Source organism: Saccopteryx leptura, chromosome 2, assembly GCF_036850995.1.
Source record: "Saccopteryx leptura isolate mSacLep1 chromosome 2, mSacLep1_pri_phased_curated, whole genome shotgun sequence".
NCBI classification, from domain to species: Eukaryota; Metazoa; Chordata; class Mammalia; order Chiroptera; family Emballonuridae; genus Saccopteryx; species Saccopteryx leptura.
This window is the reverse complement of record NC_089504.1, coordinates 266,051,719-266,064,467: the sequence shown is the minus strand read 5'-3', so window position 1 is coordinate 266,064,467 and position 12,749 is coordinate 266,051,719. Positions and strand designations below refer to the sequence as shown.

General features: G+C 40.0%; 1 protein-coding gene across 2 annotated transcripts in view; it reads right to left on the bottom strand.

Moving 5' to 3' along the window:
- RGL1 (ral guanine nucleotide dissociation stimulator like 1) overlaps positions 1-12,749 on the bottom strand; it is a 234,599-nt gene that overhangs the window by 73,348 nt on the left and 148,502 nt on the right. For both annotated transcript variants that reach the window (XM_066361707.1, XM_066361708.1), the window contains one exon: positions 9,557-9,765. In XM_066361707.1, coding sequence (XP_066217804.1) covers positions 9,557-9,765 — 209 coding nt within the window. The remainder of the gene's footprint in view (positions 1-9,556; positions 9,766-12,749) is intronic.

Genomic DNA, 12,749 nt, shown 5'->3' with positions numbered 1-12,749 from the left:
AATATGTCTGCATGTTGAGTTAGAAAAGGAAACAAAGCAATGTGAGGATTTCCTGAAAGCTTTTCCACTCTGGGCATCCTGGAGCAACTGACCAACAAATCTCAGCTTTTTCATGCACGACAGGACAAAAGATGCTATTTCTGTCCTCACTTTGTGGGGGAGGGGGGAGTTGGGGAGGTGGCATTACTAAACTAAATTAAGGAAATCGTATGGCATTATTTTGAAAAACTTGCCCATATAAATGATAGAAATCAGACATAAAGAACTCCTAGAAGAGGAAAAAAGTGTAGAAAACTTTATACTATGAGTTTGATCGTAACAGTTAATAAAATGTCACTGCTGGTCTCTTACACCCGGAAGTGACTGTGGTCCCCAGTGTAAGTCGCTGTGAGGCCCTGGAAGTAAGTTCAGTTTCAGTATCTGCTCCCTAGAGTGCTGCTCTCTGCTCGTAACCCCCTCGCCTGGGACTTGGAAGAGCAGAAGGAAGTATTAAAAACCTGGCCTCCTACTAACGCGAAGGGAGGAAGGGAAGCTCCTGAGCACCGCATGCCAGTGTGACTCGAGGAAGATTTGGCAAGTGCCCATCTAATTCGAGAATTAAGTAAAAAAGGAACTTAATTATTTTAAGTGAGGTTTTACAAAAAGTAATTTGGAATATATTGTATGCATCTCAAAAATGTTTATCCAGCTTCTCATGCTAAGAAAACATTGCAGAGTGAAATGGATTTGTGTTACGAGCTATTGAAAGTACAACCACCTCACGGCTCCCAGGGGAAAAAAGGGTTTTCTTAAAGTGCACATTCAGTCAAGAAAATGAGATCAGCTACAGACAGGGAGAAAATATTAGCAAAAAAATGTCTGATTAAGAACTGTTCATCCAAATATATAAAAAGTCTTGAAACTCAGCAATAAAAAAGTAAACAACCCACTTTAACAATAGCAGAAGAGGACTTCCAGGTTCCAGCCCAGCAAACAAGGAGCTTAGAGGTAGCCCCTGTATCCTAACAACAAGTGAAAAGCTGAACACACTGAAAAATCAACAACTTCTTATATCCATCAGAGAAGTTAGGTCAGAGGGCAAACCACTGTCCCCAAAACTGGAGACACAGATAGGTGGGTACAGAGCAGAAATCGCCACAGGAACCAGGGCCAGGGCAGGAAAAACAGACTGTAATTGATGACTTGTGAGAGCTCAGTGTGGACACATCTGAGAGAGAAAAACTACAGACAAGTGCTGCACTTGTGAGAAGTTGACCTCCAGGAGCTTGACCAGGTTCTCATAGTAAATATCAGAAAACAAAGTCTCCTCCTGCTTCCAACAGAGGGAGGGGAAAGGGAACCATTCTGAAATGCACCAGAGCACTTACTTCTTCTTAACAAGGCCTGCTCTCGAGGGCCTTAAGCAGAGCCTAACCTGCTGGGGTCTTATCAGAGCCTAGCCTACCTCGGGGAAGGGGAATACCCACCTCCAGGCCCCACAGCCAGCCTTTTCCTGAGGGAGATGACAGACAGACAAACTCAGAAGCGCTGATAAAGGTCACAGTCCAGCAGCACAGGCTCATCATAAGACTGAAACCTAATCATGGGACCACAGAATAACTGAAGGTCAACTGATCTTCGACGAAGGAGCAAAGGCAAAGCAATGGAGCAAAGATGGTGTTTTCCCTAATGATGGGTAATGGACCTACAATAGGACTTTGCACCTTTCACAAAAGTGAACTCAAAAGGGCTCACAGACCTAATGTAAAACAAAAGATTATAAAACTTCTAGATGGTAACATAGGGAAGAAACTAGACACAACACCAAAGACACAATTCATGAAAAAAATATTTGATAAGCTGGACTTTGTTAAAATTAAAAGCTTCTAATTTGCAAAAGACAATGTCAAGGTAGTAGTAAGAAGACAGGCCATGGACTTGGAGAAAGTAATTGCAAAAGACTATTATACAAAATATACAAAAAAAATCCTTCTTAAAACAACAATAAGAAAACAAACATCACAATTTAAAAATAGGCAAAGGACCTCAATAGACACCTCACCAAAGAAGACACACCGATGACAAGGAGTCACATGAAAAGATATACAATATCATATGCCATTAGGGAACTCAAATTAAAAATACAATGAGATACCACTGAAGACACATTTGGATTTTGGAATGGCCAAAATCCAAAACAAAGATAATATCAAATGCTAACAAGGATATGTATGCAGCAACAGGTCGCCTTGTTCATTGCTAGTGGGGAGGTGAAATGATATGCCAGCCCTTCTGTAATACAGTTTAGCAGTTTCTCACAAAACTAAACATACTCTTCTCCTTTGATGTGAGAATCTTGCTCCTTGGTATGTACCCAAAGGAACTGAAAACTTACATCCACACAAAAACCTGCACATGGATGTTTACAACGCCTCTCCTTATAATTGCCAAAACCTGGAAGCAACCGATGTGTCCTTCAATAGGTGAATGTATAAACAAACTGGTACATTCAGAAAATGGAATGTAAAAAGAAATGATCTATCAAGACATGACAAGACAGAAAGAAGTCTTAAATGCATGTGACTGAATCCAAGAAGGCAATCTTAAAAGGCTGCATACTGTATGATTCCAACTCAGTGACATTCTGGGAAAGGTGACACTGTGAAGATAGTAAAAAAAGATCACTGATTGCCAAGGATAGGGGCTGGGGGAGAAAGAGATGACAGGCAGAGCACAGGAAATTTTTAGAGCAATGGAAATACCCTGCCCAAACTCACAGAAGCTACAACACCAAGAGTAAACTCTAAGGTGGACTTGGAGTTTGGGTGACAGTGACAGGTCAATGAGTGTAACACATGGCCCACTCTGGTGGAGAATGTTGATAGTGGAGGGATGTGTGGGGCAGGGGATATATGAGAACTCTCTGTACCTTCCACTCAATTTTGCTGTGAGCCTAAAAATTCTCTGAAAAATAAAGTTTGTTTTTTTAAAGTATACATTTAGCCCTCATTGCCTTGACAATAATGGTATGAGTCTATAGATTCATTTGTCTCTCCCACTCAAAACTAGGCAGAGACTGGGTGATGCTATACCCTCCCATGCAAGTACTTATAACAGTCATGAATAATAACCATTAGTTATTTGTTAGACAAATCATTCATAAGCACCTACTGCCAGATAACATTCCTCTCTACAAGTACAGCAATGAACAAGACAGAGACGGTCTCCAGGTAGGCAGGACAGTCAGGAAATAGCAAGATAAATATGAAAGATAATTTCCAAGAGTGGTAAGTGGCATGAAGGAAGAAAAACTAATGGCAACCTCTTAAGCATTTAATATTTGCCAGCACTATACTGAGAACTCGATTAGCAAGTTTAAACCTCATAATAACCCTATCGATAAGGGTTAGTTTCATTCTCATTTTATAGAGAAGGAAACTGAAGCTTGCAAATAAAGTAACTTGCCCAAGTTGCAGGGCATGCATGGGGTATAAGATCTGGAATCAAATTCATTTTCTGACTCCCAAGCCCATGCTCTTAACATCACTCTGTCTCGTGCATAAATCTCACAACTCAAAGAAAGAGAGGCAAACTGATTTCCCCATAAAGTATTTTAAGACTCTGGGAGGAAAAGAAAGCATATTTGGTACTTATGACAGAATCTATAGAAATACATAAAAAGTTTTCGTCTTATATTTGATGGACTCTCTGTGCCGCGAGGAACTGGCTTCTCGAGCAAGGGCAGCTCCGTCTTTTGCTGGCTGTTGGGTACTGTGCTATACAGATGAAGGTGTTACTACTCCAGGTGTCATAAAGCATGGATTTAAGATTACCATCCCCATAGTGGTAATCCATTTACATAAATCCTCGCAAGCTTTCTCATTTGCTATCCCCATCCTCCAAGAAGAGTCCTCTTTCAGAAGAAGCAGATTCGGGTCAGAGGGTTTGGACTGAGCACATCAAATAAACAAAAATGCTCCAGACACACAGACGCAACAGTGACAAATCCTGGGAGGTGATGCAGTACATTTGAAAAGAGCATCCAAGTCAGAAAGGCGCTGGTCCTAATTCCAGCTCTGCCACTTGCTGATTGAATGTTTCTGTGCCTCAACATTTGCATCTCTCAACCTGGGAGTCATGTGATGATAAATGAACCAGTGAGACAATGTCTACGAAATGCATGGCAAGCAAACATGGGAAAATGGATTAAGTTTAAAGACCCACTGAATTAGTCTCCTCTCTGTGACCTAAGCAAGCAAATTCAAGCCAGATTGGTCTTAAAGCGTAATGTTTATGGATGGCTTCAACCCTAACCCTCTCCAGAAGTCCTCCCCTGGGAAGATTCACCTGAAATGAGGGGGTAATTCAGATCACTGTTCAGTCCTTTCCAAACGGTGACCTGAGTGCCATTCGTGACTTGGGTAAAGTTTCTGGAGACCTAGTTCACTCCTACACTGCTTGTTCACGGCATGTTGCTTATTTCTGATATCAGAGATGCAGATCAGAGAAAGAGAATGACTGAAAATATCCCAAGAGTAGCCAATGTGACAGCTATATGAAGAAAAGTCAATATATCTGTACAAAACTCTCTTGGTTCTCAGGGAGGATCACTAGCTGAGTTAGGTGTCTCCTTACATTTGACATTGAGAATTTCCAGAGGAAACTTACTTCCTTACTTTTTTTTTTAAAGGTATGGTGGGAAGAATATATTTTTAAGTAGAAGGTATATTTGAAGTTAGAGAAGATAAAAGCTCAAAACCCCAACACAAACAGCTAAGCCACAATTCAAAAACTTTCTTGTAGACTGAAAGGGAGCCAGCGATCCCTGGCATTAGCTCTGAGCCACAGGGAGAAGCACAGAAAACAGGATTCCTTGTGAATTGCTGATCACCCCAAGTCCAGGATAAAGCAAGCGCATGGAATCACCCACGTGGGACTTTAGAACTACTGTCTACTAGTCAAACACAAAGGCTCAGATTAGCAGAATTTTTTTAAAAAACTATGAAAAGATGTTTTTTGAGTTTTTTTGTTTTTAAATCACAAAAAGCAAACAGTTCCATAGGCGAAAAGCCATGTAACTCGAAATCTTTAGGAAAATCAAAGCTTGACTTCAAATAAGCTTCTCCTTGGAGGGAAATAAATACTGCATCTGTCTCCCATCCATCCTTGCCTGGTTAGGATTAGCACATCGTACAATAACTTCTCAGTGTCGATTTCATAAAAGATAAGCAATCTACTATTATGAAACCAAGAGAAATTATTTTTAAAGTTACACCAGAGATTCACAAACAAGACTACCATATTTTCTGAACAAGAAAATAATATATCAAGCTTACCTTCAGCAAAAATAAGTCCATGCAACTTAACTCCTTACCGCCCAATTACAGACATTCAAACCCCCCTGCCCTCAAACCAATTTAAGAACCCAGCACTGCACGGAATCTGCATTTTGGCTAAAATGAAACAGATTAACATCTGGTGACAAGATCTAAGTGTGAGTAGGAAATGGAGTGGGGGAGAACTATTGATGTTGAAACTTGTACAAATCTGGACAAAGCCAAATTTCTGCAGAGGAAGCGAAATAAATGCGATTTATTTCTCTGGACTTCTGCAGAACATGGCAGAGTTTCATTTTTATACCATCTTAAGTAGCTGTCTACTTGTTTTATAAATGTAAACCTTATCTTTTGCAGTAAAATATTAAGTTCTCAGGGTGGATCCAGGTTTTGCAGGGTCAGCACGTGTAATGTGAGGGACCCTCTCTAAGAAAAAGAATACAAAGTTATGAATACGACTCAGGCAGAGGGTACTGCAAGTGGGGGCCCTGGAGGTGAAGAACCAGCAGCTTCACACGGAACTCCCCACAAGGGTGAGAACCAACCAAGCCTCCTATTTGTTTCATCCCTCTGGTCCTGTAGCACTGGTGTGTTTCAGGCATTCAGAACTTGTTGCTGCCACTCACTTCAGAAACAAGAAAAAATACATATTATGAGATGAAATTCAAGGCCAGGCTCTGCCCATTGAAATGGCTCAAGATAAACCTCACCTCTTCATTCAATTATACCCTTAAATGATAGTTTGAATTAAATGAACGTGAATTCAAAATTGATTCTGTTATTTAATAACTGTCATCCAGTTACTATTTTTTTAAAGCTTAGTTTTTTGTTTTTTTTTTTTGTTTTTTAATTTATTTACTTTTTTAGATTTTATTTATTCATTTTTATTAGAGAGAGAGGGGAGAGAGAGAGAGAGGGAGAGATAGAGAGAGAACAGGGGGAGGAGCAGGAAGCATCAACTCCCATATGTGCCTTGACCAGGCAAGCCCAGGGTTTTGAACCAGCGACCTCAGCATTCCAGGTCAGCGCTTTATCCACTGCGCCACCACAGGTCAGGCCCAGTTACTATTTTAAAAGTCTAAAAATGTCTATGATGGTTGAACAAAGAGAAGATTTTTCTAAAACCATCCAAGAAAAGCTGGCTGTACACGAGTCGCAGACTAAACAGTCCAGTTCCTGTGTGTGTCCACTGCTTGCGATGGACAGCTGGAATCCACATGCACTCCGTGACTGACTGTGGCCAGCTGTGGCCTCTAATCAATAGAGCTACCCCAGGAGTAGAAGAGGTCACCCACTCAGAAAAAACTTGCAGGAGTTTCTGATGTGTTGACCTATTTCCTCATACTATGTGCCAACAGCTAGCATACTGCAGCCTTTTTATAAATCTGGAATAGCAGAGAGAAAATCCACATAATTCTTCTGGTTCTATTTATAGGTAAGAGGTATTACACAAGCAAAAAAAGCTGTGAAAGGAATGACCCACTAATCACACAGGTTTATACTCCAGGCTTAATATTTTATGTACTGCTATGCAAAAATCTACAAAACTTCCTAAATCTAGAGTTCTCAGAACCAGATCAGTGTACAATAAGGAACATTCTGTGAATATTACTGAATATACAGACCATGTGATCCAAATGAGTTCACCCTGAATGCATCCATGTGGAAACTATCTTGAGGAAAACCCACTGTTATCAATAATCTCATTCCCATTGGAGTAGAATTTGATTATTGAAAAGCCTGTCTGAAGACTGATACACATAACTGCATATGACATATTTAAATGTCTTCATAAAAAAAGAATGTTAATAAACAGCTTTTAAACCCAAGGATCAAATTAGAAAAAATATTTCCAACATATGACAAGCAAAAGCCAACTTTGTTGACATACAAAAAGTTAAAATTAGATGATCAATAATTAGATGACAATAGTCCAAACTAAAAATAAGTAAAGGGTATGAGAAGACAGTTCACAGCAAACACAAATACCCTAGAACTATTTTAAAGAATGCCAAACATCACTCATAAATGTAAAAAACATACATTTAAAAACAATGAGCTATTTTTCAGTGAACAGACCACAGAAAAAACGCTTTCGATGGTACAGCTGGCAAGGGTGCAGGGACAGTGAGGGAAGAGGCAGGAGTGTGGCTGGTGCAACTTTCTGGAGGGCACTCTAGCAACCTGTTTCACATTTTATTTATTTTTTTAAATTTATTTATTTATTCATTTTTAGAGAGGAGAGAGAGAGAGACAGACAGAGAGAGGAGAGAGAGAAGGGGGAGGAGCTGGAAACATCAACTCCCATATGTGCCTTGACCAGGCAAGCCCAGGGTTTCGAACCAGCGACCTCAGCATTTCCAGGTTGACGCTTTATCCACTGCGCCACCACAGGTCAGACTGTTTCACATTTTAAAATACTTATATATTTTGACCTATCAATCACTCTTCTATGAAATTATGCTACAGAATTCTCAAACAAGTAGTACTCGGAAGATAGATATTCAAAGACACTCTTTGCAGCAGTGGTTACCAGGGGGAGGGGAGTAAAGAGGGACAAAAATGTGGTGACAGAAAATGATTGGGTGATGGGCACACAACACAGCCAATAGTCCAAACGCTACAGAGATGCTCACCTGAAACCTGTGTACTCTTACTGACCAATGTCACCCCATTACATTTAATTTCTAAAAAAAAAAAAAAAAATTCTTTTTAAACTGAAGAGAAGTTAACTGTCCATCCATAGACTAATCAACTCAATAAATACTATAAAGCCACTAAAAAGAATATGGTAAATCTATTACGTGTGCTGATTTTGAAATAACAATAGTTTGTGTCTGAGCTTTTAAAACGGCAGCCATTCTTCTTAGATGTTAATCCCTGTAATGAACCAAATAGTCTCCACAATACACAGATAAAAAAAAAATTGCAGAACAGACTGTGTACTATGATTCTACTTATATCATATTTAAGTACATAACCTATGTGTAATAAATATTACATATGACATGTATCTATATACATGTACATATATGTATGTGTACATACACCCAGAAAAACTGGGGGGGACTAGACTGGGAAGGGGGTGCAGTGGAAATGAGCAATGGGCCTGGGCAACATGACTTGGGGAAAAGGAAATTTTTATTTCTTATTTTTATAATTTTTTTGAATTGTTTGAACTTTTCACTATATACATGGATTACTTTTATTTTTGAAATTTTCACATGTGTTATCTGCCTATTAGATTATGATCTGTTTAATTTTTTTTTAATGTAATGAAAGTTATTTGGGAAAAGGTTAGCCATATGAGCGAACACTCCTGTTTCTTTTTATGCCCTCCAATAGTATAAGAATTTTTAACCTGGGGACATATTACTGTTGATTTTTTGTAGTCTAGCTAAAAAGCAGTGTTCAACAACTCCAACAAAAACATCCCACCTCACCTCCTTCCTTACACAGGAAACCCCAGAATAGAAAGGTTTGGATGAAAACCCTCATGATTCTAAAACAATTGTCTGGCTTTTTTTTTTTTCAAAGACAAAGCTTAATTATAAATAAAACAAGAATAAAGGGGGAATTATCACTATCGGTGTGTGAATTACAATGTACACGGCTCTACTATGTGTAACGCGCGACTTAACAACAAAGAGCAGGCTGACATTTATGTGCATATCCAGAGAGCAGCGACGGACGGGACTGTTGGTGGCGACTCCCATCATCATCTTTACAGCCGCCGTTCATTAGCTGCTTCCCATGGATTCAACACTGAGCTCCACACTTGACACATATTAGCATATTTAATTCTCATAACAACCCAGTCAGATGCATGGTTAATTACTTACTGGAATTATATAAAATTACAAAACATTGGAGAAAATTTTAGGGTGGCAAATAGTAACTGAAACCTATCAACAACTGAGTCGAGATTGATGGCATATACTCCTAATTCTCTTAACAGATTTTTTTTTATTTAGAAATTAAACGTAATGGAGTGACCTTGGTTCATAAGAAAACATAGGTTTTGGGTAAACATCTCTCTCACATTTGGACTGTTCGTTGTGTTATCGTTATCAGAAACAGACCATAAAGTGGTCCTGAATCATCTCCAGGTCACTGGCTCCACTCCTTCCAGTTACTCCTTCCTCATCCGGGACTCTCAGCATGCCACATGTGAGCCTCACCCCTCACTCCTCAAACAGCCTTGCCTTTCTGCCGCCTCTCACCCGCCCGGAGATCCTTACCTGTCCAGCAGTAGTTCCAAGACTTCTTTAGGGGAGGCAAAGCCTCTGTACGTTGACAGGAAGATGCTGATATAGGTAAAGTCATTGTCCCCGAAAGCTGTCAGCAGGTTCTCCACAAGCTTCTCCAAGGTGCCAGCTTTTATGGTCCTGATCTTACAGGTCTCGTACTGACTGACTGTATGTCCTGGAGGGAGCTGGTCCCCTTCAACCTGTATGATAAAAGCACGATTATGATCGGGAGAAGTGAGTCTCTTAAGTAAACCTGAAAACATTGAAACAGTCGAAGCAGAGCCTGTGGTCTTTTTCCTTATTCTCATTTAATTTCCTTACAAGCCATGTAAGCCCCCCCCCCCCCACTGTGAGTGTCATTAGAGTGGAGATTACAGTGGAGTGGTGGTGGTTGGTGTTGGGGTTGGTGTTAGTGTTGGGGTTGGTGGTGGCGTGTGTTAGCTTCCTCTCCAGAAGCAGAGGTATTACTCCATCATGGTGACATTTGCTCCTGTTTACTATCCTAGCAAGAACCAAGTTACTGGCATATGTTATCAAGGATGTTCTCCATGACCCCAGGATCAAGTTTAGCAAATGTTATCAATCATTTCCTTTGTATTGTTCCATGATAAGCTTTCAAAGTCATCCTCTTAAAAATTTTTTTGATCAGAGTTTGCATTCAACACTGTTTTGTATTAGTTTCAGGTGTACAAAGTGTTCCCTTCAATAATTCAAGTGCCCACCTGGCACCATAATAGTCACTACAATATTAACTGCATTCCCTATGCTTTGCTTTAAATCCCCACGCCTATTTTGTAACTCCTGACTACTATTTCTTAATCTGATCATCTTATGTCAGCCCGCCCCCAACATTCCTCCCCTCTGGCCTCCATCAGTTTGAATCTGTTAAGTCTGTTCAAACTCATTCATAAGGACAGCTCCAACAGAGGCGCGGGGGGCTGACTCACACAGGCTTCGCACAGTTGATGGCTAAATGTTGGGGATTTGTGTGAGCCAGCTGACATCATGTTGACAGTTCGAGAAATCAGCCATGGTAGATAGGCATATGTTCTCCACGGAAATCTATGCAGATCTGACCATGCCCTTATGGTCTTCAGTCCATGGTTTCTGATTTAATATCATCGGCAATCAACATAGTTGACTGAGAAGTGGCTGTACCGAGCAGCCCTGGGCTGACCTCTGGGGAATAAAGGAAAGGGTAGGTGGGCACATGACCCCTTCCTTCTAGAAACTTGCAACGTACAAGAGAAGACATTTGTTCATGACAAGTAGCGGTCACATGGAAATGGAACTGTGAATACTATTGGTAGGTATGCCTGCACCTTGGAGACACAAACCATAATACATAACAAGTGATTAGTGATAAAATCTGTAAAGCTTAAAAACTGAGAATGAAGGAAGAGAATTAGGTTGAATAAAAGTAAGTATGGGTATGCCTTATATTCTGCAGGAAACCTGTGCCTATCAAATTATACAGAGGTGCAGAATTCAAAGTGTAACCTGACCCTCATAGGCACTAGGGAAGATGGCCTGTCCAGAGAACACTTTTCTAAAGCAAATAATCATTCTAAGTGACGCAAAGAATCACCAGGCAATTTCTCCAAATTATAAGATTAAACTGTCTTATATCAAATTCTTCTAGATTGAAATAATCAGACCGGTGGAAAGTAAAGAAGAGGGGTATAGAAGAGAGAACTGAGTCTCTAAATGATGGCATGAGCTGACTAAGCAGCATGCCTGCCTTTCCTTCATCTGGCCTGTCAGAGTTAAAGGAAATCAGCAGGTGACCTAGCTTTCTGTAAGACCGAAGTGGTGGCGATCGATCGCTGTCACAAGGCGGTTAGAGTAGCTTCAAGTCCCCATGTCTAAGTGCTAACAGAAATTCATACGAACACTCCAGCTTATGTACTGGGTGACTTTATTTCTTTATTTAATTTTGAAAGCTACTTTTAGTTTCCTAAGAAGAGAGATCTGATTCAGGCAAACACCAAATGTTTCTTTAGGTCTGCTGACTCAGGCCACAGCCCAGGAACTGCTCTTTATGGCTCTATATGCAGTTTCAGAACAGGCCTGCCAGTCCCATCTGTCACCCAGGGGCTTCGGTTAACTAACCAGAAACAATAAATGAAAAAGACATCTTATTTCAAAGCCTAGTTACATTTTTAACTACTTGGAACAGTGTTGCCCTAAATGAGCACCTTTAAGCACTAGTTCCTAATCAAATAGCTGTGGTCAGGTTTGGGGTCTGCAGAGTTCGAGTAAATGCATTACTTTAGAATTTCTTCAAGACTTTTACCATGCTAACGTGTTATAAAACTCCAGGAGAAGGGTAGTATAAGGCATTTGCAAATGGAGTTTCCTTTATTCCCGCAGCATCTTGGAGAACGTTAGAATGAACAAAGTTTGGAAAATGATAGCTTAGTAAGTCACTGTGATGTGTTTAAAACTTAATTCACACACATTTGTCACTTTTCACTTTAAAAAAAAAAAAGGAAGAGTTAAAGTATATGGTAATGTTTATCTTCCAACATCTATTTTTCTTTGATCTCTTTCTTAATACCAAAATTTAAGGATGTTTTGTGTGTTTCACTTGTCATTTCAAAAGACCTGGACAAAATACTTATCAGCCTGATAATACATATTAAAAAGTCGAGTAAAAGAATATACTTCAATGTCAAATGTTAACAAGAAAAGGCCTTGCTGCTCCATCTGAATATTCAAGCTTTCGTTCTAAATCAAGCTTCCTTAACCTGGCGACAATGTCAAGGTTCCCTAACCAAACAGTTCTGTACTTTGATGATTCTTACTTTGCTCACAATGTAAATTTCAACTTAAAACTAATCTTCTCTTACTGAAAGTAATAGCTATTTAAAAGAACTAATTTTTCACCAAGCACGGATGTGGCCAAAAATCCAAACACAGAGAAAAATGCTTGTCAAAGGCCCTGGTGAAGCGGGTCCCTTTCCCTGCCAGAAAGCGGAATTGGCGGGAAGCCACGCTCTCCCTCGGGAACAGAACCACGACGCTCGTTAACCCAGTCGCTTCCCTTCCGTCTGCCTTTCCCTCTGAAAAAAATGTCAGTGTTCCTGCCAACTCCCCAAGGGTCCCTTTAATGGTTTTTGTTCCTCAGTGTTTGCATCCACAAATTAGGAAGAACCGTGTTTGAGCTAACAAAACGGCTAAT